Source organism: Apteryx mantelli, chromosome 10 (assembly GCF_036417845.1).
Source record: "Apteryx mantelli isolate bAptMan1 chromosome 10, bAptMan1.hap1, whole genome shotgun sequence".
Taxonomy (NCBI): Eukaryota; Metazoa; Chordata; class Aves; order Apterygiformes; family Apterygidae; genus Apteryx; species Apteryx mantelli.
In genome coordinates, this window is record NC_089987.1 from 16,028,755 (window position 1) to 16,054,685 (window position 25,931).

Sequence of the window (25,931 nt, forward strand, 5' to 3'; positions counted from 1 at the left end):
CAATTATTTGAGAGCAGAAGCACACCCCGATGCCCTCCGGAGACCCCTCCACCACCCCTCGCGCTGCGCGTTCGCCGTGCAGCATCACGCGCTGCCTGCGGCTTGGTTTAGCGTCAATGGTGCCATGTTCCGTTAGGCCTGCCAGCACGGACAGGGCAGGGAGGTTCAAGCTTACCTGAAACATATACATACCGTGTGGCTGCCCTGCTCTCGGCTATCTTCACACGCTCCACGGCCTTTGCCGGGGTGCAATGCCACCACCAGCACCCTCCCTGCCTTCCTGCCTCCCGGTCCCCATTTCCCTCCCGCGCCTTGGCTCACCTGAGGTGAAACAAGATGGACGCCCTTGGTGGCCCTGCAGCGCCGAGGAGGGCGACGCCAGCGCCAGCGGAGAGCAGCCCTCACCTCAGCCCCAGACATCTGCCTCGACACGAGAGGTGCTGCTGGGGGGACAAGGAGGGGTTTACCGAGGAGCCTGGTACGCGGGCGCTCGGGGCTCGGCTGCCGTTCCCGTCTGCCGCGTCGAGTCGTTTTAGACAAGCCGGTTCTTGTGCCTCAGTGTCTCTGGTTGAGAAATGGGAATGCTTGTCACGTGTGGGGAACGTTTTGGTAGATAAGAATAAAAAAAAAACACCCCAAACTTAATTATTAATATTCTCCTTGGCAATTCTGTAATTCCTCATGTCCAAGTCCAGTTTTTTCCGTGTTTTCCACCTAGGTAAAATCCAAGTGTTGTCTCAGATCTGTCCATAAAAAGAATGGAAATATAGACAGATAATTAATTATGTGGTAATATTTGCACTACAAATTGTCCCTGTGCATGCTCAGTCTCTGCAGTGAACAAAAGATGGTTTACACTTATTTTGTTATCTTGCCATTAATCTCTTCATATTTTTTCATAGGCAAAAGTACAAATGGGCACTTGTCAGGTGCCAGATGAGACCACCGTTACCTGCTGCCAGGAGGTACTCTTCCATCCTCAGCAAGCTTATCACTGGATCTGTGTAATGCCCCCAAGTAACAGTAGGTGGAAAAAGCTTGATTTTGCTCTGGTCAATCCTGAGACAGTCTTTTCCTAGAGATTTTTACCTACTCACATTAAGCTTTTCCTCTTTTTTTCAGTGAACAACAGCTTTCCCACACAGCAGAATATTTTGACAAGTTTTTGTATTTTTATCTCTACATATAAGTTAGCATTAGGAAATATATTATATAAATATTGCAGTAAATACAACAGTATATTTCACATTTTCAAATTGATGTGCTTTTTCTTTTAGAGTCAACTCTATTTTCCAAGATGACTGGAAAGGCGCCTGGAACATACAATACATTAATACTGATAGGGGAAAAAAAGCCCAAATACCAAATTACGGGGCACACCAGGAAACACAGTACAGACACTGCATGGAATCAGCTGAGGTCCAGCAGGAGTTACAAATTCAGGCTCACTAGCAGATCATAAAAAGCTTGTTTGCAAAACTACTTCACTTATTGTATGCCTCTCTTGCCAGCACAGAACCAGATAACGTATCTGAAATGTGAGCTGTCTGAGATTCTGGGGCATTGTAAGAGCCAGAGTAGAGAGCTGTAATTATTAATTCCTGCTGATCCCAAATTGATTAATCCAGAGAGCCTTTGGTATATGAACTGCACTGTTTGCAGTATAAGGAATCACAGCACAACTAAACTGCAGATACACATTAGTTACCACACAGCAACAACTACTGATGTTTAAGAGGGAGTTATAGACTGCACAGCAACCATAATAGCAATTTTAATGTACCTATATGCATTTCTAAATGGCTCACTCTTGAATGCAATCAAGCGATTTTGACATTTTATTATTTTAGTATGGAACTGGGAAATTATACATATATCCAGGAATTTGTATTGCTTGTTGCTGGGTCTTGGCACCTTTTACTATCTCAGGTAATCTCAAGGTTGTTCTGTTCAGGTAAAAGTAGTTACATCTACCTGGAATTATGAATATCTTAGCCTAGACAACAAGGACACACTGGCCAGGATCAAATAAATATTATTTTAATCTTCCCATTTCAATGGAAATACCAATAAATTGAAAGCTGTATTAGTGACATGTACAATCTCACAGAAAACCACTTTATTGTAGGCATCAGGAACATTTTGGCTACCTTCAGACTTAGAAAGGGATAATTTTGCACTCAGACTTTACCTTTTCCTCATTCCATTTTGAGCACTTTGTAGTGTTGATAAAGGTGCATTGCAGAACAACTTTCATGCATAGTATTTTCTTTGCCAACTCCCCGCCCCCCACCAAAAACATGTTCTGATGAGTTTCTGATGATGTTGGTTCCAAGAAAGCTTGCTAGGCTGCTGGGCTTCATCCAGTGCTAGTTCTTTGGACACTGAAAGACAGGATTTTAAAACTGTTTGCACTTACAGTAAACAAGCTAACAAGGAACTAAGAACAAGTGAAGACAAAACAGAGACACTGATGGTTTCATTTTAAGGGCAGTTGAGACGCCACCCTGGGTGTTCCTCCACCATATGGTACAGCATTGCAGCAGCTCCACCCATCTTCTTCAAGGAAAATTCAGACACTACTGGTTATGTTTGTAATCTTCCTCATTAACAGAGCTGTAACATTTAAAACTCAAAGCTGAAAGAATAATAGAACCTAGGGGGAAAGAAAAAAAAAGGGGGAAAACTAAGAATCTTTGGCCTCACTGGGTTTCATTTTACATGGGCTTTAGCTATGGCAGCTTGCTTTAATGTCCACCACTAGGCTTCTGCTATCAAAATCAATTAATTTGTCTGTCAAATTGAGAAAGTGATAAGATTACAGGTTTTAGAAAACTACTATTCCCAGCTAGGCTTCTTGCATCATGCAAAAGTAATCAGATACCACTCTGCTGAACAGTTGATGCTATATTCCTCTTTTTTGATTCTTTTCAAATCTGATATTCAGCACAGAAGTGACACATTAGAATTTACTAGTGTTAATATAGCTCTTAAACCCATTGCTAGCTAGTGAAGATTTTACATGCTTCACCGAATCTCCCCTATTTGATAGTAATCAACATGGTACTTATCTTTGTTGCCCCTGCAGGGTAATATTCTGATCTTTATCTTCATTCTCCTCTATAACAAAAAATTGAAAACAAAAAGATATTTCTTCATCTGCACTTCTATACAGCACAGTTGGTTTCAGTTTTGAGTATGCAAAGGAGTGACGGAATAGCTTGCATCAGTCTCGGTCCATTTCCTCGATTCTTCTGAGTACCTCTAGAACAGCCTCTTAGGTATTAAAAGGTTGACCAAAGTCCCCATGACTCACTCCAGATTTAGAACTATGCAGAATTATCCAGTTCACCATCACCCTCATCTTCCTCAGGATTCTGTCCTTCTTAACGAGAAGTCCTCAACTGGTGGAGCTTTGCTTCCTTACTAAAACTCCCTTTACTCCTTTATTAAAATGGTACCATTTGGAACCCATGTCAACAGGCTTTAGGGACCTGCCTAAGTTTTTATGTGGACAGAACTTGCTGATCACACAGCACAGAAGTGCTGGTCAGGATGAGTTTGCTCCTGACCAACAAATCACCCACTGAGTTATACAGAAAAAAATAAGGTTTGTCCATTTGGAGGTAGAAACATATCCAATAAATTCTTTCCCTGTCCTCACTCTTGTTTTCTCAGATGCTGCAAGAACTGTTCCTAATATATTTCCTTGGCTCCTGCTACAGTCATCTTTCAGTTCACTCCTGTTGAAGGAACAACAGGACTCTGCCTTCCATTTATAACTTCATAAAGCATATGAAACAGCCATCCAAGAAGACAAAAAGAGACTTTCAACTCCCTCCTCTCCTCAGTATATCCCAGCTCTTTTGCTTCTAAGCAAGGAGTGACTTCAGAACCCATGGAACTCCTGCTGGAGAGAAAGCCACTATTCTTATACTTTAGGGTAAGGCTCAGTATTTCAGAAGTTTAATATGGGCCTATTAGTCTTAGTTTTTTGCCCCAGTTTTTACAGTCTGATTTGCTTTTACTAATTTGAAAACATAGCACCAGAAACCTGTTAAAGGGAAGGTATGACAGTCTTAAATATATACAGAGACATAGACACACAGTAATCTTCACTTTGCTCCTGCTCTTGAGAGTGGTTCTAGTGGTCAACCTTTGTGAACTGTGGTTCCTTTTTTTCACCCTACTTTTGGGCTAGATCCCAAAACAGATTTAATGGGGTGGAGCTGACTGAATACTGTAGCTTATTAACTGCACACAAGACAGCACGCAGTTTCTATATAAATAGCATCACATTCTGTTAGCCTATTACAGCATTAAAAATTAGAATAGGGCAGGACAAGGGCAACCAGGAAGTACAGCAGATTGTTTTTAAATTAGAAATTCTTTTTACCATCAATACTCCTTCAGAACAATATTAGTATCTTTAACAATGTAGCTATCACAGATCTTTGAAAGCATTACAAATATTTCCCACTGAGGTGAGTTGTGAATTTACACTTTCTAATTTAAAACTTCCCTCTACTACTCTAAGGTAGTAGTACCTCACAACCTGAATGAACAAGCAAATAGATTTTCTTGGTCTGTTTTCACTCCATGGGCACTAAGATTTTACCCATATATTCACTGCTTCCTAGTTGCCTGCAATATCAGAAAGCTGTTTACCTGTAAATTATTCATATAATATTCAATTTTACGCATAACAGCACTCTTAAAATTGCTGTTATCTGTCTTGAATTTAATTTTTCTTTGTATAAGAACTAGCACTTCTGAATGTAAGTCAGAAACCTCCTTCTTGATCATTACAAACCAACAGATGCACAATGCCACCTTGTGACAATACTTCAACAACACACCAAACATTCATTACCCCAGTATAGTGATCTCCAAACTGCAGTTCACAGACCTCTGGAATATACAGACTTCCAAAATCCACAAAGCAGGCCTAACGAAAGCAGGTTGACATACAACACAGCAGTATTCATATCTGAAAATATTAAAAGGATTTGTTGTACTTCCATGGAGGTATGTTTAGAAGATCATAAATTGAAGGAGGTACTATTAGAGCAAAGGTTTTCTAAGAGTATCTATACTCTGCATGCAAAACCCCGACTATGTTACCAGGTAGGTGCATGGCTTATGCTATATTAAGTTATGCATACATCTGGAAAATATATCTGAAATGTAAGAGTCATTTTTCATTTTCTGATATGATTTTTCCCCTTTGAGGAAAGGAGTTTTAAAAAGTGCTAACACTATTTTGAAGTGATAACAGTTCTTTAGAACTGCTTTAATAAGTTCAATTCAAGTGAAGCAGAAGATTTGTTTTTTTTTTCATAGAAAATATTAATACAAATCTGTAGTAGCAGCAGTTTTTAATTTACCAAAAACCTGGCATCTATTAGCAATAGAAACATACACAAAAAATATCTTTGTTTATACAAATAAAATTAGGTTCTGAATATTCACAAAGTAACATAACACAGAGCAACATTTTTCTTCACATTGACATTCAAAGTTAGACAGATCAGTCGTGATATAAAAACCCTGTAAAATACTCAGTCAAGCACCATGGCAGACAGTGCATTAAGATCTCTCATAAATGGATGGTCAGCTAGTATTTGATCAATCTTCTGTCTTTGCTCATAATCAGGAAATATTTTTATCAGGGCTTCTCTTAGCTGTACTGTTTCTGAGGCAGATCTCTGTGGTGGAATTGCTAGACAAGCCTGTATGTTTGGTTCCAGTGGAAGCCAGGTTGGTGAATGATCGCCACGTATTTGGTTTTTAGGCTGTCGATTGCTACTAGTTGGTTTGGGGACTGGCACGAAGAAAGGTTTCTCAGAAGAATATTGTCCACCGCTCTGTAAAGCCTTCTGTGCTGATAGAAAATCTCTATGGAACAAAATTAAAATCTTTGATTAAATAAGGAAGAGAAGATGCTAGCTGTCTCCATACAACCACAGAAAAGAAGAAAAGCCTTTAACTCCTACACTTTGCTGCTGCTCAGCTAATTATTGATTAAAAAACACAGTCATTTGATTCCAAAGTGAAAAAAATAGTAGGTATAACAATTTTCAATTTGAATTTGGAGTGACTAATAACATCTAATTAACATTATCGAGGACAAGTTCCAATGTGCTTTTAGAATATTGTGACATTTACTTGGCAGAATACAGTAAAAACTGTCAAGAGCTTATTTTATAGAAGTATCAACTTCAGTATTACAGAGCTAAATAGATAAAAAGATACACTGAACACGTGGACAGTGACTCAGAACATGTGAAAATACAGACAGACTAAAAGGGGCTTCAGCTGCTCCACAGGACCATTCCTCATCTACTTTTGCTCGTGACTGAGAGCTGTCAGCCATGCCTAAGTCTAGGATCAAGGCCATGATCTGCCTCATTTGATATCCCTAGTAAGGGCAATTAATTTTTTCACCAATTTCAGGATCTGAATATTCTTCCTTAAATATTGAGATTTCATTTCAAACTTCCTTTAAAAAGTTGTTGTCACTTTGAACTGCTAGTACTACAAAATTTAGGGCTGCTTCTACTTCTGATGCCACTAGATAACACAGAAATATGAACTGGAACTCATGTAACAGTCCATTCTCCTGCTGCTAGAGGAAACAGTACATAAAATATACTAAGCTCTATTTTAAAAGCAATTAGGGGACCACCTACTCAACATGGAAAGGTTCTCTAATTGTTTGAGGTCCAGCTTCTGACCTTACTCCTGGCCACCAATGGTGCCTTTTACACTCACTGTGTCATTTAGCTCATACAGAAAACTCTCAGGGAAGAACAAAATTAACTCTTTACACTGGTACCTTCTCTCTCTTCAAAAAAACCCCATTCAGTTAGGAAACCAAGCTCTTCTAGATTTCTCAAAAGAAAGGTGCTCTCCTTTTCCATACTCATCACAGCCATCTCTCAGGACATGCTCCATTTTCATTTCATTTTTCTTGAACATAGGTGACCAAAACACAATGTTCCAAAAGACATCTCTTACGAGCTTTACATTGGGGCTTGAATATTTCCTTTTCCTGTTGCAGTTCCAGAACTGCATTTGCTTTTTTCATGCCTACATCATATGGCTATTTTCAATCAGCCTAAAATCAGATGGTATATACATGTCTCCTTTTCCTCAATTGTTTCCAATAGATTAGCTTCCTGCTTATACTTTCTATTAATCTTTAAGTGCATAGGCTTGCCTTTTGTTTAACTGATTTTTTATTACTTTGTCACTTGTTTCTAAAACCTCTCAGAACTCCTCACTACCATTAGCATTTATAATTCCTAAACTAGTGAAAGAAGTGCAAAGAAGTGCAAGAGAGCAAATCCATTCTCAAGTCTTGGCAGGTAATGCACAGCAAGTTCATACTTTTGAATATATACATTTAAAAATAGAATAATCTTAGGAACAAGATCTATATATCTATTAATTTTTAAAATTATGAATAAAATCAAATGCATTTAATAATAAAATCAATTTTAAGAGGTATGGCTAATGGCACAGTGCAGTACCCTCAAGATACCTTGTAGAGTGAAACACCTCTCCTGTGACACACAATATGAATTTAGAATCCTTCTTTTGTAGCACCTATTGTCCCACTGTGGATAATGAATACGTGATCAGCCAGGATACTTTAGATAACATCATTCTAATTAGCAGGATACCACATAACCAAACTCCTGGTAGGTTTGTGCAATATTAACACACTGTTTGGACCACCTTTGTGTGAAAGCCACCACAATCAAACCTCACAGGAAGTTACTGAGGCATTTGTCTTACTTTTCTTAGATTTGATCGAGATCTTGGTTAGATGCAAGTGTCACCAGCAGTTTCTGAACAGACTGAAGTAACAGGAAAAAACATGTTTTTGTTAAGCTATTACATCCTAATAAACCGTGTTCTTGCTTAATACTACTGTACCTTTACTGTATAGCTCTAAAGGAAGTGTTTTGAAGCGAAACATTGAAGCAGTTCATTTCACATTTCAAATCATAGCTGTCTCAAAGAAAAGCGAAAACAGTGCTTATACCTAGAACAGCCTTCACTGCAAAGGAAGTCATCTAATCTAGGTCCATTTCTTCCCAAAGGATCATCAGGAACCATAAATATGTCCCCAGCAAAAGTGTACTGGAGCAACCTGTAAGAGAGTTTTTTCAATATTCCTATTAATGTATATTTTCTCCCCCTTCACCTCTGTAGCATAAGTTGCCTTAAAGCAGAAGATTCATAGCATACTAGGAGTCGCTGAAGCCCAATTAGTGAATACCCATTTTAGTTACAAACAACATTTGCTGTCAAAACAATTTAATGGGCAATTACGTGAATTGTTGCCATTGCACTGCAGAACATCTAGCTCTTTGACAGAAAATGTTGGGCGATGGCTTTTCTTTCTTTCTTTCTTTCTTTTTTTTTTTTTTTTTTTTTTAAAGAGACCAGGGTGGAATTTTCTAGATGATTAGAGAATATCTTCTGGTTGTTTAAACTCCACTTCCTTGCCAGGATGTTCAAACAGCTAGCTAAAACGCATACGTTACCAGAAAGCCAAACAACTAGTGGACATGGAGTTAGCTGTTTACTGATAAGAGACACAGAAGTGTTTTTTCTGGAATCATTTTGGGACAGTGGGAAATCTGCATTCACGGAAAACAGTTCAACCAAAATCTGTCTGCAAGGAGAGGATTTGGTATAGTGGAATTTCCCCAGAAGTAAAACTGATAACAGATGTTAACACAAGATCTTGAAAACCACAGACTCTGAATGACGCACTAAGCGTACTTGCTGAAGTACTGTAGAAGCACAGAACCCAGCTTGGGTAAAACTCGCTCAGAAAATACGGTAAATACCTACATAACAAGCCAACATAAGTTTCATGTTCTTCAGCTATATTATGAGAACCCAAGCTAGTTTTCAACTATTTATTTCAGGTAAACCTATACAGACCCCAGTCACTGCAATGCAGATATACCCTCAGAAGATATCTGGGAGATAAGAACTCTGAGGGATTAATGGGAAGTTTGGGCAAAGGAGATTAACAGTAGATGATACTTTCATAGTAAGAGGATCTGGTTTAACTGGAAAGAAAAAAGAAACAGGCTGCACAGGAGAAACTAATTCACAGAGAATCCACATGTCAACTCTGGGATATTTGACAGTTAAGTCGACTCATCAACACCCAAAAGACACTCAACAGTTGCAAGGAAACAGCTGCAGGCAAATATTATAAATGTTTATTATTTTGTTTAGCTATGTCTATTTGTTGTGCTACAGTAAACAGTGATCGATTCTGAAACCTTAACAGTGGACCTGTATGTCTCTTAACTATCATGTCTCTTTGAAGAAGTGACATGTAAACCAAGAAAGTCTGTGAAAACGGACCTCAGAGAGGGTATACTTTAACAGGATATAACACTGAGCTTCAGAAGGGACGCAGCTTGGCTGCTACACCAAGCTTCTATTTATGTGAAGAAATAACAGAAGTGCATTAGAGAATACACAAAAATTAGGGACATTAGCCTATTCAAGACATGATTATAAGGCCATGAATTAAGGTGATGGAACTCAGAGTCATCTTTTGGGCTCTACCAGAGTCACATGACAGACTGTCTTTATGTATTTTTTCCCCCCCCCCTCAATTAAAGTGCCTATAACTGTACAGACAGGCAACCTTTAAGCTTTCTCAGAAACCCGAGCAGTTACCTTTTCTGAATAATTTCTCTCCAGGCAAGTGATTCTGTCACAAATTCTCTGAAGTTATCATTAGTCACAATAACACCTCCCGTTCTATCAGCAAGATGTAATAAAAATCTGTAACATTCATTTCAAAGACAGTTAAGATAGTCTGCCTTGCTCAAAATTGTCCAAAGGTCTAGAAAACTAAACATCTCCATCATTCAAAAGGAACATATTTACATGAAAACTTGAAAACAAACATTTTAATTACCAAGAAATTACTCGATTTTGACCTACCATATAAATTTAAACAGTAATGCTTTAGATAGCATTAGTTTTAGTGCAGTAGAGTCATTATGGAAGGCTAAAAGGACACAAGATTCTGTAAGTGTTTGTAGAGGTAAATGGTATGCTTTACAGAAGAGTACAGTATTTCATACGCATTCCAATCCAAGTTTATTTCCACATACTACTTTTGCTTAACATTAATGTCCTTGTTCTGCAAGATAGTTATACATGTTACTTGCTTGGTCTATCAACACTTGTCAACATGAGTACTGCTATCATTTTTTTTGTTAAATAATTAAGACAAATGGTAACTATTGATTTATTAATAAAAAACATGATTTGTTTATCTGTCTGAAAATAAGCTTTTTGCTAGTTTAAACACTGCATGGAGACTATTTTAGTAGAGAGTTAATGGATTTTTTTTTTTTAAAGGAGGCATGTACACTTTTGAGCACAAGTGCAAGTATATTAACACAACACTGATTTCAAAAGAAATCTCAATTGTACCTACCGCACCTATAGAGCATGCTACATGAAAGGTGGGTGTATATAAAATATTACAGCTATAAACGTAGTGTGGAAAAAACCTCCAGCTTAGCTGCCTTATACACACTTTTGTTTTTTGCTCTAACTTTATTACATATTAACAGATCTGAGCTGCTGTATTTTAACAAGGAAGATATATAAAGTGTAGTGCACTTAGTTCATCTTTTGCACATCAAGTTTTGCAATCAGGTACATGACTGTGCAATCTAACAAAAACAGGCATACCCATGATACAAGAACTTGATGATTTTGTAGTTAAAAAAATAAAGTAGGAATGATTATTAGTTTAGAAGGCAGAAACTGAGGTCCAGCGAACTGCAGCTAGCTGCCAAATGCAATTTCAAAGCTGCAAACTGCTTATCCATGCAGAATTAGGAAAGCTGGCTGTGGAAAGAACTTGCTAGCATGCTCTTCTAACTGTGCCTCGAGACTGGGAAAATTCAGTAATAGCTATGTAATCACTAGGGGACTGCCCTCTCCCTCAAACCCTCCATACACCTAAAGCTTACTGCTGTCTTGTTTGCTGAAAGGTGATCCCCAAATTTTGAAGTTGAGCTCTGTTGCTGGAAATAGCTTGGAAATTTACTAGTCTAAACATTGTTACAAACAGACTGATCCAAATACCTGCCACAAGGATATGAAAACACACACAGAACAAAATAGTAACTATCAGTAGCTGATTTATACTAACGTTCTCCAAAGCTAGAGACCATTCAGGGATAAAACTATGATCAGGGAAGCATAAAACATTATTAGAAAACTTGTTTCTTTCTCAAGGCAAATGATGAAATTTGAAATGGATTCACTTAGCAATTTTTTTGTTAAAATTGCCATGAAAATTTTGCTATTTTCCATTAATTTCTGAAAACTGTATGTACAAAATTGTTACAAAATTACATATTTTACTATCATAAGAAACAGATTTCTAGATGTAACAGATGTAAAGCTCAGACATAAGTTGGATGCATATCTCCTTTCTAAATAGGCTGAAGAACTGGCTAATTCTATCAAATATGAAGTATTAATGTTACAAACATGAGTCAGATGTTTAAAAAGACTGTAACACTACACATGTTCCATACCTGTCATCATGAGCAGCAATTCTTGCTCCCAAAACCATCCTTGCAGGGGTTAAAGACAATATTCCAACATCCTGGAGTTGTGTTAAGAAATGCTGCTCTGTTAAAACATGAAACAACTGTTCAGTTTTAAAAATAAAAACTTTTCTCTAAGCTATTTAGAGATTTGACAATTAGTCTGAGATATAATTAGCAGAGAAGGTGCACTATTTCTCTATTATACTACAGGATTGGCCTGTTGACTGTTAGAGATCTGCTAATACTATAAAAATGGAAGAGGTTGAAACCAGAAATTTAAGATTCTCTAGTAAAAAAAATGGCCTCCACCTATGGCATGTCAGCTGGCCTGTAAAGCATTTCTGAGAGTGTCCTAAGCTGTATATTGAAATAAAAAGATGCATGCCGAGCAGCCAGAACTCTCATGCTTCAGTTTTATCAAGTATTTCTTCTCTATTTTATTCCCAGAAGTATTCAATTAGTTATAACTTAGTTTAATAAAGAAAATGATAATTAAAAAAACATAAGGAAATTATTTGCCTCACCTGTAATGGAAGGATCACGTCTTGTTCTCCACTGTGGAACAAATACAGTAATATTTCTGTGGCCACGTTTCCAAAAGTAATCAACAGCTATTGCAATTCCTCGACAGGAGAAGAATTTCCTTAGACCATGACTGGAGGAGGGGGGAAGAACAGAAGTGTCACCTGTGACTTAACTCAAAAGCCTTTCCAAAGACAGACAGGCATATCGCTCAGTGCACTTTGAGTTTTGTGGGCAGAACTACATTTCAGTCACCAGAAGAACTGGGTTTTCCTTTAAAAGAGGCTGATAATGATTGTTTCAGAAATCTATTGATTATAGATTAAAATGATCAGCATCCGATCCATGGTAGTTCCAAATACAGTCCTACTATGAAACAAAACACCTTTGGCTCAACTGGTTCCGAAGGATTAGATGGGAGGATAAATTCTCTCATTAGCTAAGATATTAGGGCCTCCTTTCCCTTTATTTCCACAATCTGAGCTGTTGTTTTCAAGCAAAATAATGCAATTTCTTTAAAGAAAGACTTTCAAAATACTGTATTTCAGTGGTAATCATTTCTTCCTCTTAAAGGAGTAAGATGCTTATTTCTTCCTATTTTTGCAACTTAAGTGGCTTTCCAGAAAAACTAATAAACAATTGCCTAATGTGAACAGTATTGCGATTGGAATTGATGACCTCCTGAGGTCCCTTCCAACCTGAATTATCCAATATTCCAATATACCTACTTAGCAAAGGGCAAGAAGTCCTTCCTTAGTTATTTACTGTCTAACCAGGTTCTAAGAACTGGGATTCAAGAGAATGAAGCAAATAGGAATCTTAAAATAAGACGCAGAAGACCAACTGAGAACTACCTCCAGAATAAAAGCCTATAAAACACCTAATAGCAAGTTACATAAAGCTAACTCCTGTTTTAATTCAGAAACTTTTCCCTCACATTTATTTTCCTAAATTAGAGGCCAGGCTTAGAAAAAACAAAGACATGCTTAGTTAGAGAAGGTATTTATGTTGATTGTAATAAAACTACAATTGAAAATAGCATAAACAGACAAAGCATTTCTTACAAAAAAGTACATATTCCACATTTTGAGTTAGATAAGTGACTAAAGTGATTTACATAGTAATTGATCAAGTGGTACTCATTTTAGATTGGTCTTATAATAGTGTATAGATAATGTATTACATATAATATAATATGTAATATAATGTGTAATAGTAATAAGCCTAATAATAAGCCTTACTATTTTTGAGTGAAATCTTATCTTTAAATCCCTAGTTTAACCTACCAGGAAAACTTCTGAACAGAGAATTCTTTAAAACATTTCCATGCAAATGTTTTACAGTAAAATACAACATTTGGCAACATTCAAGGACCCTTTTCTAGTTTTCTAAACTCAGTTTGAAATAAATGTATCAAAATATAAATCTAGAAGGTTCTCCAACTGAGTTGGAGGGGAGTGTTTTATGCAGAAGGGCAAAAAACAAATAAATTCAATCAGAACTGTAAAAGGGGGAAAATCTGACCTATTAACTCACTGAGTTTCTGGAAAAAAAAAAATCCTATGCTGTACTTGCCCTAGTAAAATTAAGTGTTCTTTACATCAAGAGCAGTCAAAGAAATGCAACAGTCACAGAGGATTTACCCCTCGTAAATCTTCTAAGTTCTGAAATTAAAACACAGTTCTAATCTTAAACTTTATATTTTATTTAAGTTAGGTATGTTATTCAATGAACTAGAAAACTTTGTTCAATACTTTTATTATTTTAATGGCTCTCAGTTGGACCTCAGGGGAGACGAAGAACTCAATGCTCATGTTGCAAACTATGCTTTCTCCACTTCTCCATTCTCCTATTTCAGAACCTTACACCTGCTGAACTGCACGTGACAATATTCTTCATTTAAAATAAAAACATCTATTCAAGGGTTGTCTTATCTTCAAAACATCCATCTCAAAAGACTGTATCTGTTCCCCTGTACCCACTGTAAACACATACTACTGATTTCAGCTATCCCAGATCTTTAAAAAATCTGTGATAACCCTAAAAAGGTATTTCTGAAGTTAAAGAAGAGATGATCATAAGCCACACAAAGCAGTAAACAGCAGAAGCCTAGGCTTTCTAAGGATTGATTTCCAGGGCACATCCAGTTTTCCTTTTGATTCTGTAACTAAATTAAGAAAAGCATGTACCATGATTTACAAATTATTCTAGCAACATACAATTCCATCGACTAATTCCTTTACTCTGTTGCAAGTTTCTTCAATATTTTATTAAATTTTAATTTAAAAGGACTAAACGCCTATCTAAATATTTCAATCTACGTCTAAAGGCCTATTTTCAGCATAGAAGAAGGGGCAGAAGAAGGGGTAAAATACTTGTCAGTGGTTAGAGTAAACTCTAGGCATTCTGTCATTCAACAAGCATATTGAAACTACAGCTGGCAGGCCTACGCTACGATTAATGTATCAATGTACAGTTTTTACTAGGCTGTATATGTCAGAAAGAGAAACATTCAGCTTCTTGCAGTCTTCCAGAGCTAAGCTACAAAGTAGGTTGAGATTCTGAAGCCCATTCAGTCTTAGTCCAAGCATGCAGGCAAAGCATTAATTCCTTCAAAAAAAGCAGGACACTTAGGAGACCAAAATACATAGGAATAGAAGCAGATATCCATACCCTTAAGGATCTGGGAAGCAAAACCGATGGCCTAAAAAGAAAACAATTCTTCACTTTCTAACATGAAAGAAAATACTGAGGCTTTATTTAGCCAGAAGGAAGCTGCAAAATAACTATGTAAAAAACCCCCAAGCCTCCCTGCATTGAGTATTTATTAGGACATTTAAACATCTCAGCGGTTCTGCTATTTTTGGTCAAATTTTCTGTCTTTTGATTTTCATAAGCAGAGTTTTCATTTGGCTGAGAAGCAGGAGGCAGATGTTATAGAATCACATTTGGGGAAAGCACACCAAGGACACCAGGCTGCTGTGCCCTACAGGAGCCTCATAGCCTTCAGAGAGCTAAGCAGATGTTTATTCACCATCTTTTAATTGATTGGTTTCAGATTGTGTTTGGTGGTTCTTAAAATACAACAAAAGACACCAAAAAAGCATGCTTCATCATACTGTACTCCGTATCTTCTGACATGTGATATACCTCCTTGTCTGCTGGAAGAACTATATATTTTGTCTTGCAACAGAATGTTGAGTTTAACAGTTGCAGATGAAACATGTAGATGAAGAAAATCTACCTTTAAAAAGCAGACAAAGAGGATGTGGCGTTTGTTATTTTCTACATGACCCCAACAATTTGTCTTTCTTTTCTATTAATACACATTTGGGAAATCATTCTAAAAAGTTCAAGGTAGCTTATGACTCAAGTCATGACTTGCACTTTTACATCACTATTTTCTACATAACAGAGTCTGAACAATGAGGAAATAAGTTTGCTTTAAAAGCTATTTACCGTAACAAAACATGCTTTCAAAACATGGTGGTACAGAGACTTTCTGGACAGATGGTTCTATGACTACACTACTAGATCCTTGCTCCTCAAATTGCATTTCAAGCTAATAGTCTTTGAAAAAGTTGTTTTTGTTCGGAATAATGGAAAACTGTTCCAGGAAGAACGTGTACAAACACACATGAAGCCTGTGAATAAAACAGACAATGCAAAATACATTTTTTATGTGAAAGAAATTTAGAACACTTTCAGAAATATTCCTGAATGCACTGTATGACTAGGAATTTCAAAGTGTCCGCTGGTAGTCTATGTAAGGTATCAGCAAATACCAGAGTATCAAAAAAGAAATCATCAGGTTATGACTACCTGTAGAGGGAAGAATTTGAAATTTATTCCCCAGTCTGCTGAAATAAGAGTATTAACAGTTCTACTAGTTCTACTTAATGAAAGTTTCTGTAATGTACTTCTGAATTCTGTCTGAGTGGAGATGTCGTGAAAAAAGGAGTTAGAAGTATTTATTTTCCCTAACAACTGCTTAAGTTTTGCTATTCCGTGAATGTTGGTTAAAAAAAGTTTAGGAGTTATAGTAGATCCATCATAGCCATGAAAGAACAATACCTAAAGATATCTTTATCTAGGTCCATGAAACTTAAAGCATGCAATCATATTTTTTCCATTAACACAACTGTGTTTGTGTGTACAGAGACACACAGATCTGTGTTCTTATATTTACTTCTGGGAGACCATACCAGACATTAAATTCATTTTAGGACAGGTTTAGACATTATTTTCTAATTATGGTATATAAAATTAAAAATAGCTCTTTCAGGAGAAGTTTATTTTCTTCCCTAAACAGCATTTAAGCTTCTTTTGGGAAGCATCGTTCATCTAATAGCTAGGAGTAGACAAGATTTGATACATATACCTTAACCAGCTAGGAGTGTTTTCCTTAGCATAAGAGCATCCTATGGAATTGATGGGACCACTGGCAGCACTCTGGCCTACTCTTAGAAAAATATCCTACTCAAGAATTAGTTTCAACCAAATCTAAGACAGCATGGTTGTAATAAGGCTCTTCAGCATTTTCAGTGTTTAGGATTAAAGTCTGTGCTTTAAAAATATTAAAGTGTTTAAGATATATGGCCTATTCTCTCTCTACTCTATCTCGAGATAGAGATTGGTCTATGTCAGATTTATTATTATTTTGCTTAAAGTACTCCATTTGGGTTCTGCAACAAGTTTTCAGATTGAAAACTAATTATTATACTAGATAGGTTTATGCGTTTTCAGCAGAGGAACTAAAAAAAGTTTTAAATAGCAAGTTCTTATAGCAAATTTACTCCTGCTTATTTTCACATTGACCAATGGAGCAGCAGGACAGTCAACTTGTTCTTAAAAACTACCACTTCCTTATTAAGAAAAAGAAATATTGCATTTGTCACTACTTACACTTTCATATTCCAAAACTACAAAAAAGTCCCAAAGCAAGCAGTGACAAACCTTTTGACATGTTTGCTTGCGCAAATTACTTATTATAAAGAGAACAAATCCAAGCTTCTTCTTGGCTAGAGAAGAGCCATCAATTCAAGGATAGTTTTGACAAGACTAATGTTAAAATGAACCAAGGCAAGCAAGAAATATGTAAGAGATATACGTTTAAATTGTTTTTTTTGTTCCAGTTAGTGTGATCAACCAATACACCACTACAATGGGAGAAGGCTCAGAGGAGATGGGCAAGGTGCCCATGAAGCTCAGGAATATGTAGAGTGTGACTGACCACAGCTGTTGCACCAAAAGCTGACTTTATCTCAACACAAATGGGACTGGGACCTGAGGGTGGCCTTTGTTTTAGATGAACAGTTATGTCAGTGGATCAACTGATGTAAATGTTTCTTCCTGAGTTGATCAGAAGGGTGTGAATGTCTCCCTGAGTTAGCCAGACCAGCATGGGGGGAAGTGTATACGTGGCTCAGCCCAACATAGAGTATAAAAACCGAACAACTAACAAAAGAATTTTGAAGAGAGCAACGGGCTTGAACTGGCTTCAGCTCATGTATTCCTTCCCAGCGACTGGGGATGCCCAGCATCATGACACTGAGTGTATTATAGAGACTGGTAACGGGGATTGCATTTGTATTGTGATTGCTGTATATTGCAATTGCTGTATTTTCATAAGCGCAACTTGTATTGTGATTTCAGCATACTGCTGTATTGCTCTGCTAAATCAAAAATCCCGTGTAACATCAAATATCTTCAAAGTAAATTTTGATATTAAACATTACACTCTCTGTGTGTGGAATATCTAAAAGAATATGTTCAGAGAGCACTGGATTCTAACAGTTAGTTATGATAGCAAACTTAAGGCAGTACCTGGCCTTGCCTTCAAAGGCTGTCTACAATAGAAACACTGAAAAGAAGGAATCAAAAAATTATGTACAATGACAGAAATCCCTGCATGAGTCAATAAAATGGATTTCTTGATCTTTTGAGTATTAATTGTGCCCATTTCATAGTTTTGGTTTTTTTTAAATGCATACTGCCTTGTCAGCCAATCATTTAAAATTATCAAACAGCCTTGTAACTTCCTACTATCATTTGCATATGTTCTTTCAGGTGTCAGGAGATTAGAAGACAAAACGTGTGCATGCGTACATACAGTTCCCTATACTGCAAGTTTTTTGAAGTGGATTGGTATGTTTTCATTGCATGTCTACATTTGTAAATAAAAATAACAGGGCCTGAGCACTGTCCTAGCAGAAGAGTCATCTATAGAGCATCTGCTAAAAGAATTTCTAGGTTTTCTTTTATGCACAGTATCTCGGCAGAGAACTGAGAATGTATAACTTTAAATAAGTCAGTCATAAACACAAATGCCTTTACTAAGCAGAGAATAAAAACTACATCAAAATTCTTGTATGTTAGAAATTAAAATGAGTATTATGAATCTCATGTCATCTCCAATTATCAAGTCTTACCATATCTTGCCAATGCAGCCATTACCAGTATCTGAAAAACCTTGCTGAGTACATGAATTGTTGTTCACCAGAAAGCTAGCTAGCAAAAACTTAGTGTTATATACATGATGGCAATCTCCTCTTCCCAATTTAAGTTTCTCGAACTTTTTATAAAGAGAAATAGCTCAAAATAGTGATACTTACGAAATTGCAACATTGCTTCCATCAATAATGATATGTTTTAAATATGGTTTCCCAGGTTCATTTTTCAACTCCAGTCTGTATGGCTTTTTCAGAGAATCCATAAATCTTTGAACCCCAGTAACTGAAGGATCAATATGACGTCTGCATGGTCCCACTGTCTCTCTATCAGGATTTAAAGTGTTTCTTTGTGAAGACAATACAGGGTCTGGGGGAGGATTTTCAAATTTTGAAATTTGGGAAGGGCGCTGTTTGAGAGGTCTCACTTCAGAAGAGCTGCAGTGTCCTAACTGGTCCTCAAGAACAGGATGACTGTTCTGTACAGCCGAGAGCCCTGCAAATTTCTGCCGAACTGCAGTTTTAGTCTTAGCTGACATATGCTGCACATCTGAGCTCCCTCTGGCTACAAAATCAACAGTCTTTGGAGCACCAGCCAGTATAGTGCTGCAAGTCACAACACCATCAGTTTCTATATCATTTGATCTTGAACTGCAATTCTTACCAGGGGAATAAATGTCTCTCTGTTTACAACATATACCTGAATTTTTACTGGAAGGGGAGGCAGGTTTGCATACAAGCACATGCATTTTACCTTCTGCATCAACTTGTGCATTTGGTAGTTCTCTTATTTTGTGATGTTCACTTTTTATATCCTTTGAAGTATGACCAGATTTAAGCAGATTTTTATTGCTAGAAATTTCTTTGTCTTCTTCAGTTTGTGAATGATTTGCATTACCTCCTAATAAAGGATTTATAGCTCTAAGCTTTTGAGATGACTGTTCGTGTTCTTTCTGAAATTTTAGATTTTCCTTTTCAATTTCTTCTAGCAATGTTAATGGTTCCACAGATTGTCCCAGGATACCAATAACTTTTTCTACAATATTTTGGGAATAGCCCATTGTTCTGAAAAAGTTCACAAGAATCTTATATTCCATTTCCTCACTGATATCGTCGCCTTCTTTAATAGAGAAACTGGGATCATCCGATTCACTGCAGCTATCTGAAAGCAGATCAATAACTGAATCCTTGTTGGAAGGATCGTGGGGTGAGGAAGACTTAAATTCTTGATCATTTTCTAAAGAAAACTGTTTTTTAGGAAGCCTTTCCTCAGCATCAGAAGACCTTCTTTTACAGGATTGTCTTTCTTTAGAAACCACAGCCTCTAATGGAGGCACAACATTTATGGGAACAAAACTTGTTTCAGGAGCATCAGAAAACACAGTGTCCATTTTCTTTGTAAGCTCAGTTACAGGTGTTCCAGCATTGTTTCTTGCTTCCTCACCACCTGCTCTTCCATCTCTGTTCATAACAATTACTTTGGAGGCTTTATTCTGTAAAAGCTCTGTTTGGCTTTCAGAACCTGTAAGATCTATGATATCGCTCTCTACTTCACAACATTCACTTTGTGTGAGAGTTAGAAGTTCTCTTTTTAGTGAGCTAGGCAAGATCAATAAGTCCATCGTATATTTATCTGCATGTGCTTCCACAAATTGTCTGAATTGCTTTTTAACTTCTGGTTCATTGTCGCTTAATAAGCTTTCATTATTTTCAAAAAGCTTCACAAATTGCTGAACATGACTTTGAGCCATAACAACAGCTTCTGCACCCCCCTTAATACTGAGTAATCCTATTTCCAGCACTGTTATGTCAGCACAGGTGTCCTGAATAAGACAGTTGAGAAACAGGCTCTGTGCACCAACAAAAATGCAGTGCATGTCCTTTGGGTAGTACTCCTTTTCTTCTAGTTCAGGTTCACAGAGTCCCTTAATATACTCCTAAAGGGAGAGAAAGACAGCAAAGTAAACTACTTTCATTTGTAAAAAGCTTATATATATATATATATATAAAAAACCAGTTTTGCTTAGGTCAATAATGGACAAGTACAGTAGCAAATAAAGCCAGCTTAGTGAAAGAAATATAAGAAAATAAAAACTGCCAGCAAACTGGATAACAGATAAATATAGATATTTGAAATTAGTTTTAAATAGATTTCATAGAAGACTTTCTTTGGCATAATATTGTTTATAAATAAATTTAATCAAAACTGATAGTAGCATAGTATCTGAGTTGTAGTTCAAACACACCACATTTTGTACTTAATGAATGCAAAAATTTCTTACCATTCTTGATATCAGAGCTCTCACTATGTTGAAGCACTTAGGCTCATATATAGACAAAGCGCAGACACTGCCATTTCTGCCTCAAATTTAAGAAAGGCTGGATGGTTAAAATTCTTGTATCTGCAATCTGAAACTTTATTCCTAATATTTACGCAATACGTAACTCACTCTCTTTTGGGTTCCAGAATGCTATGCTATACACAGAATTCAGTTAAAAAGATTGATTAGCTAAAATAGAAACAGTTTTCAATTACTATGCTTCTTTTTTACTTTATGAGGCTAAGTCATTTCAAAGAGACCTTGATTTTTGACATAGTCTTTAGTATAAGAAATGCAAGCATTTATTGTTTAAAAAGACAAATCTAGAAAGATCTATTTTACCATCCTCATTCTCTGGTCATGAACAAATTCCTTGCACCAGAGTAACTCTAGTCCATAAAACTGAACTTGTAAAAACAGTTTACTAAAGGAAATTTCCAAAGAGGGGCCATCACAATGGTAACTATTCCATTCTTTTAAATAGTTATTATATGTTAGCTATCCTATACTTATTAATGACCATAAATATAATAAATAATAATAATAAATATTAAATCAAGCACATTCATTCTATGGCATGGCACAATATAATTAGCAGCCACAGTAGCATTCATTGAAAGATCCGCTATAGAAAAATTACGCTAAAAAACCAAACACGTTTCTAGTGTAACAATGAGACAACTTTCAAACTTAAAACTGCTTCAAGAGATTACACTATTGAAATGCTAACTGAAACTAAAACAGAGTTTAAAAACCATAACAACGTGTACATGTTAACTTTGAAGTGTTTAATGATTACTATTTTGTTCTACTCAGTATGCTACTTTAAGACATATAAATCTAACTCAAACAATTTTAACATAGTTACAGTCAACCCCTATCAGGGTTGTCCTTTCTTTAGGAGACAAACACATACACTATCTGAACACTGACAGATTTTATTGTTAATGGAATAAAATATTCTGTATTTTAAACTACAACTGACAAAAAGCATCTACTTACAATGGGTATTTATAACCTAAAAGAAAATCACACCCAAAAAGCCTCACAGCAAGCAAGCTTTTCTCATGAAGCTTTGAAATACAGTATTTTGAAAGAGCAGGTGATACTGACAAATGATTAATACACTCCAGAATCAAGCTGTTTTTGTGTTAAGCATGTGAAGGAAAGAATCATTGGAAATGTGTTTCATAATAGATAAACAAATAAATCACATTATTATTTTCTGCTACCTAGAAGTTAACCATGGGTAGAGCAAATTCACTACATTATCTTGTTCGAAATATCTTGTCAAAAACAGTATACTATATCTTCTTTCAGGTAGCATTGTTTTTCCCCGAGCTCTCTCTTTTTGCACTTTACATCATGTAAGGTAGCAAAACCAGTCTAGAGACTGCAGTAGTTGTATCTGCAGAAAATCCAAGTATACCAAGTTTTATTATCTTTCTTTCTGTGTGGAAATTAAGCTTCTCTTTTAAATAGAATTGAAAACCAGTACAAGAAAACGAACAATGTAACACTACTTTCTAACATCTGAGTTACATTAGCACAAATAAGGCAAGATGCTTCAAACTATTAGCACAAACTGCTGTTGTTGTAACAAGATCCAAAGGACTACTTTTTGCATCTTAGTCATCACATGACTGTTTTTGCAGAGCAATAGGACAACGATAAAGTAATTGTAAAAGGTTATTCAAGATCTGGGAAATTGCCCTTACATTTATTAAACAGCACTGAAGCCGAAATGAGTGTATTGCTTGTGATTGATGAATTAAAGCACAAATTTCTATCACAACATTTTTCAAGGGAGACGGTAACAACGTTCAAACTTTCTAGTCAATAAGCTTTGCTTCCCATCCAAGAGACAATAAGGGAAGTCAAGTCTCCCGGACCCTTTCAAGTATTTGAGGTAGGAATGCAGACAGCAACAGCAATCTCTGAGCTTGTTCAGTACAGGTCAATATAGCCAAAGAGCAACCTTGTTATCATAATTTCTCCAAACTGGGTTCAAACTAATAACTAGAATCGAAAAGCATTACTATCCATTTCTGAAACATACAATTACCAAATAGCAAATCTTAGGCCATATAGTTGAAGGAGATTGTAAAGATTTTTGGATAGCTTTTAACAGTGGGCACAGCTGGTAAAAAGTTAGAGAAAAAAAATATTTCCAACTACTTCACTGTTGCCTCATGCTTACAGAAGTTTTCTGAGCTGTTGTATTCCAGACCCAAATAAGTAAAACTAACATTGGTACTTTACCCAATAGTGAGACAGTAATTGCAGCTTATCTTCTATGAAAAATGTGTTTTACTTTTGAAAATTAAGACAAGAGCTACACAAAGGATAGGAGGGAATCGTGAAGGACTCCATCTTCATTAAAGACTTTAAATTTATCTTACTAGGAAAATTGAAGTGCTCTGTTTCACCATGTCTTTATGTATGCCTTGGCATAAGTTGTGTTTTAACCCCCTTCTCTTTCAAGACTCAACTAATGCCTAACTTCTCCTTTGAGATATTTAACACAAGCCCAAGGAAGTGGAGTTGACTACTAAATCTCAAAAAATAAAGCTTATGATGCATACTTGCTGCTCATAGTACCTGCATATGATTTTTTTTCTCCAAATTGATGTTTAAATGTTTACGTTCAGTTTTTTTGTAGAAGAGTTCTCTTCTCTCCTTGTGTTTTCTTTTACTGTTATTTTTCTCCCCTAAAAAGGGAGGGATTTAAAGAGGGAAGGACTTGTAGTAAGACAGCTACTGAAATCTGAACAAAATGCAGGACAAGTTTACACTGCTGCTTTGTTTCCTTCAGCTATAGGCATTCTTATTATGATACCTATAACATTTCACCAGGAAGTACTCATATCTAGTTCTCAACAGCTAATATTGGACAGAAGCCAACAAGAACCTGCTCAGACTCTAAGAAAACACACACACATACACGCATACTAATTAAATGACAAATCCCTAGTTTTCTGTCACAATACAGTCACTGCCTCCTGGAACACCACTACAAGTCAGCTAACATTGTTTTAATTATTAGGTTATATAATTGGCCTCAGGGCAGAAGTAGGCAATTAGTAGAAGTAGGCAAAAAAATTGTTTAAATCCAGTAAGAACTCAACTGTATCTTAGAGGAAGCAGATACAAAAATTAGTACCTTTTTGCTGGGAGACAAGGCCAACACAGGATTCAAGACAAAGACTGTTATTAGCGTACAAACATTATATTCTTGTTATTATGTTACTATGCTGTTCTGTTATTATTCCATATTATAAGAAACTGGGTTGTTATAAGTAAGAAGAAATATACCAGGACAATACATGCAGTGGGTAAACTCTACTAACATGCCTCAGCCCTGGCTGGTTATACTTTTATAACTCTGCTAATAACATGCTAAAAGCATAGCATGGTCTCCTTAAAAATGTTTTGCTAGAAATATTTTGTATGATTGTAGGAACACAAGCAAATAGAAAATTGAAATTTGCTATTTTTCAGATTTTAATTTTTGGGGGTGGGGGATACCGTATTGCAGCTGCCTGGACAGGAAGAATATCCTTTTATGATGCCTGTAACAGCTTCTGGAGTTTCTGAGCCCAACTATACAAGCGAATCGGTTTACAGTCAATTTCTGAGCCAATTAAGTTCAACAACCTTAACATCTGAAATATTTCACACAAGGAAGTCTTATGCACTACACAGTTAAGGAATCAAGGTTTTGAAAATGGATTGCCAAGTCCAACAGTGAATTAAGTCCCCAAATAACTTGTTAAGAATCCCCACTAAAATAAGAAAACAGGTATCAAGGTTTACTTTTTGAGAGCTACTTTCTGAAGAGACAGCGCTCCCAATCCCATTTTTGTCATATGATTCAAACAGATATACTGTTCAAAACAGATATATAGGTCCACTATGAATAATATTAATTAAGTTATTACAGCTGAGCCCCTGAAGAGCATTAGCTACACAAAGGATTTAATAAAATAATTATCTGAAAATTACTTCACAGCAACTAGTGTCACAACCAAAGTCACAAACAGAAAAGACTAGATAGTTTTTTCTTTTCCCCCTTCAGTTTAGTGTATTTCTCTTCTTTTTAACAATACATTCAACCTAACTACTCCAGCAAACAGCCTGGTGAAATAGTCTGGATCTGTCAACATCTAAGCTTCTATGCTTAAACTGTGAGCAAGAATTCCGTTAGCAGGCTACTAAATGCCACAGGGAGATTATGTTTATAAAACAATCATGAAACACGGCAATACCCAACCACTTTCTAGCGATTTCTTGACTTAGGGAAGAAAAAGGAGGAAGAGAGAGACACATTCCGATCGCCTTTACGAATACTGAGACCAGTCCTGCAGGTATCGGAAGCCCTCCCGCTACCGCACAGGCGGGTCCCCAAACCACCGCACGATTAGGCGACCCGATACCGCAGTCACGATGAACTTTGCACTTCTGCGTTTGCTGCCCTTCGTTTCCACCCTTCTGTCGACACCCCCGGAGGCACCCCGGCACCCGGGACACACCTGTTTGCCCAGGCAGGACAGTTTCTGTTTCCTCCCGAAGCAGTGGCGTTTTTCGCCCGTTCTTCCTCCTCCTCCCTCCCGCCCGGCCGCCCCGGCGCCGAGCGGCACCGCAGGGCCCTTCCCCGCAGGGCCGCGCCGCTCCCCGCCGCCACGGCCGAGCTCCCGCCGCCGCTCCCCCGCCGGCCGCGGCCGCCCAGCCCCGGGCCTACCTTGGCGCTGCGCACGGCCTTGCCGCCGCCCGCCAGCTGCACCCAGATCCTGGCGGCGGCCGGCGGCGGGCCCGCGGGCCGCCAGTCCGCCTGCGCCCCCAGCACGGCCAGCCGCACCTCGAACAAGCCCTCGATGCGGCCCCGGCTCCCCTCCAGGAAGCGGCTCTTCTCCGCCGGGACGGTGAACTCGTCCAGCGCCGGCCCCGGCCCGGAGCCGCGGGCCGCCCAGGGAGCCGCCATCAGCGCCGGCCGCGCCGCCCCGCGCTCCGGCCGC

At 37.4% G+C, this 25,931-nt stretch overlaps 1 protein-coding gene across 4 annotated transcripts; it reads right to left on the reverse strand.

Moving 5' to 3' along the window:
- Nucleotides 1-5,363: 5,363 nt before the first annotated feature.
- On the reverse strand, nt 5,364-25,931 carry N4BP1 (NEDD4 binding protein 1). 4 transcript variants are annotated; one of them, XM_067302557.1, is made up of 7 exons: nt 25,775-25,931; nt 18,761-20,532; nt 12,149-12,279; nt 11,610-11,706; nt 9,721-9,828; nt 8,054-8,161; nt 5,364-5,898 (listed from the first exon to the last, which is right to left on the reverse strand). In XM_067302557.1, exons 1-7 carry the CDS (start codon nt 25,895-25,897, stop codon nt 5,562-5,564), a joined length of 2,676 nt encoding a protein of 891 aa, XP_067158658.1. In that variant the 5' UTR covers nt 25,898-25,931; the 3' UTR covers nt 5,364-5,561. The 4 variants fall into 4 exon arrangements, with proteins under 4 accessions (XP_067158658.1, XP_067158657.1, XP_067158659.1 ...); XM_067302556.1 differs by having other exon boundaries at nt 25,658-25,931; XM_067302558.1 differs by lacking the exons at nt 8,054-8,161; nt 9,721-9,828 and having other exon boundaries at nt 25,658-25,931.

Coding starts and splice junctions, on each gene's coding strand:
- N4BP1 (XM_067302556.1), bottom strand. CDS start 25,897: ATGGCGGCTCCCTGGGCGGCCCGCGGCTCCGGGCCGGGGCCGGCGCTG. Junction 9,829..11,609: donor ATTGCTGCTCATGATGACAG/GTATGGAACATG, acceptor TGAATGTTACAG/ATTTTTATTACATCTTGCTG. Junction 5,899..8,053: donor TGCAGTGAAGGCTGTTCTAG/GTATAAGCACTG, acceptor TTTGTTCCATAG/AGATTTTCTATCAGCACAGA.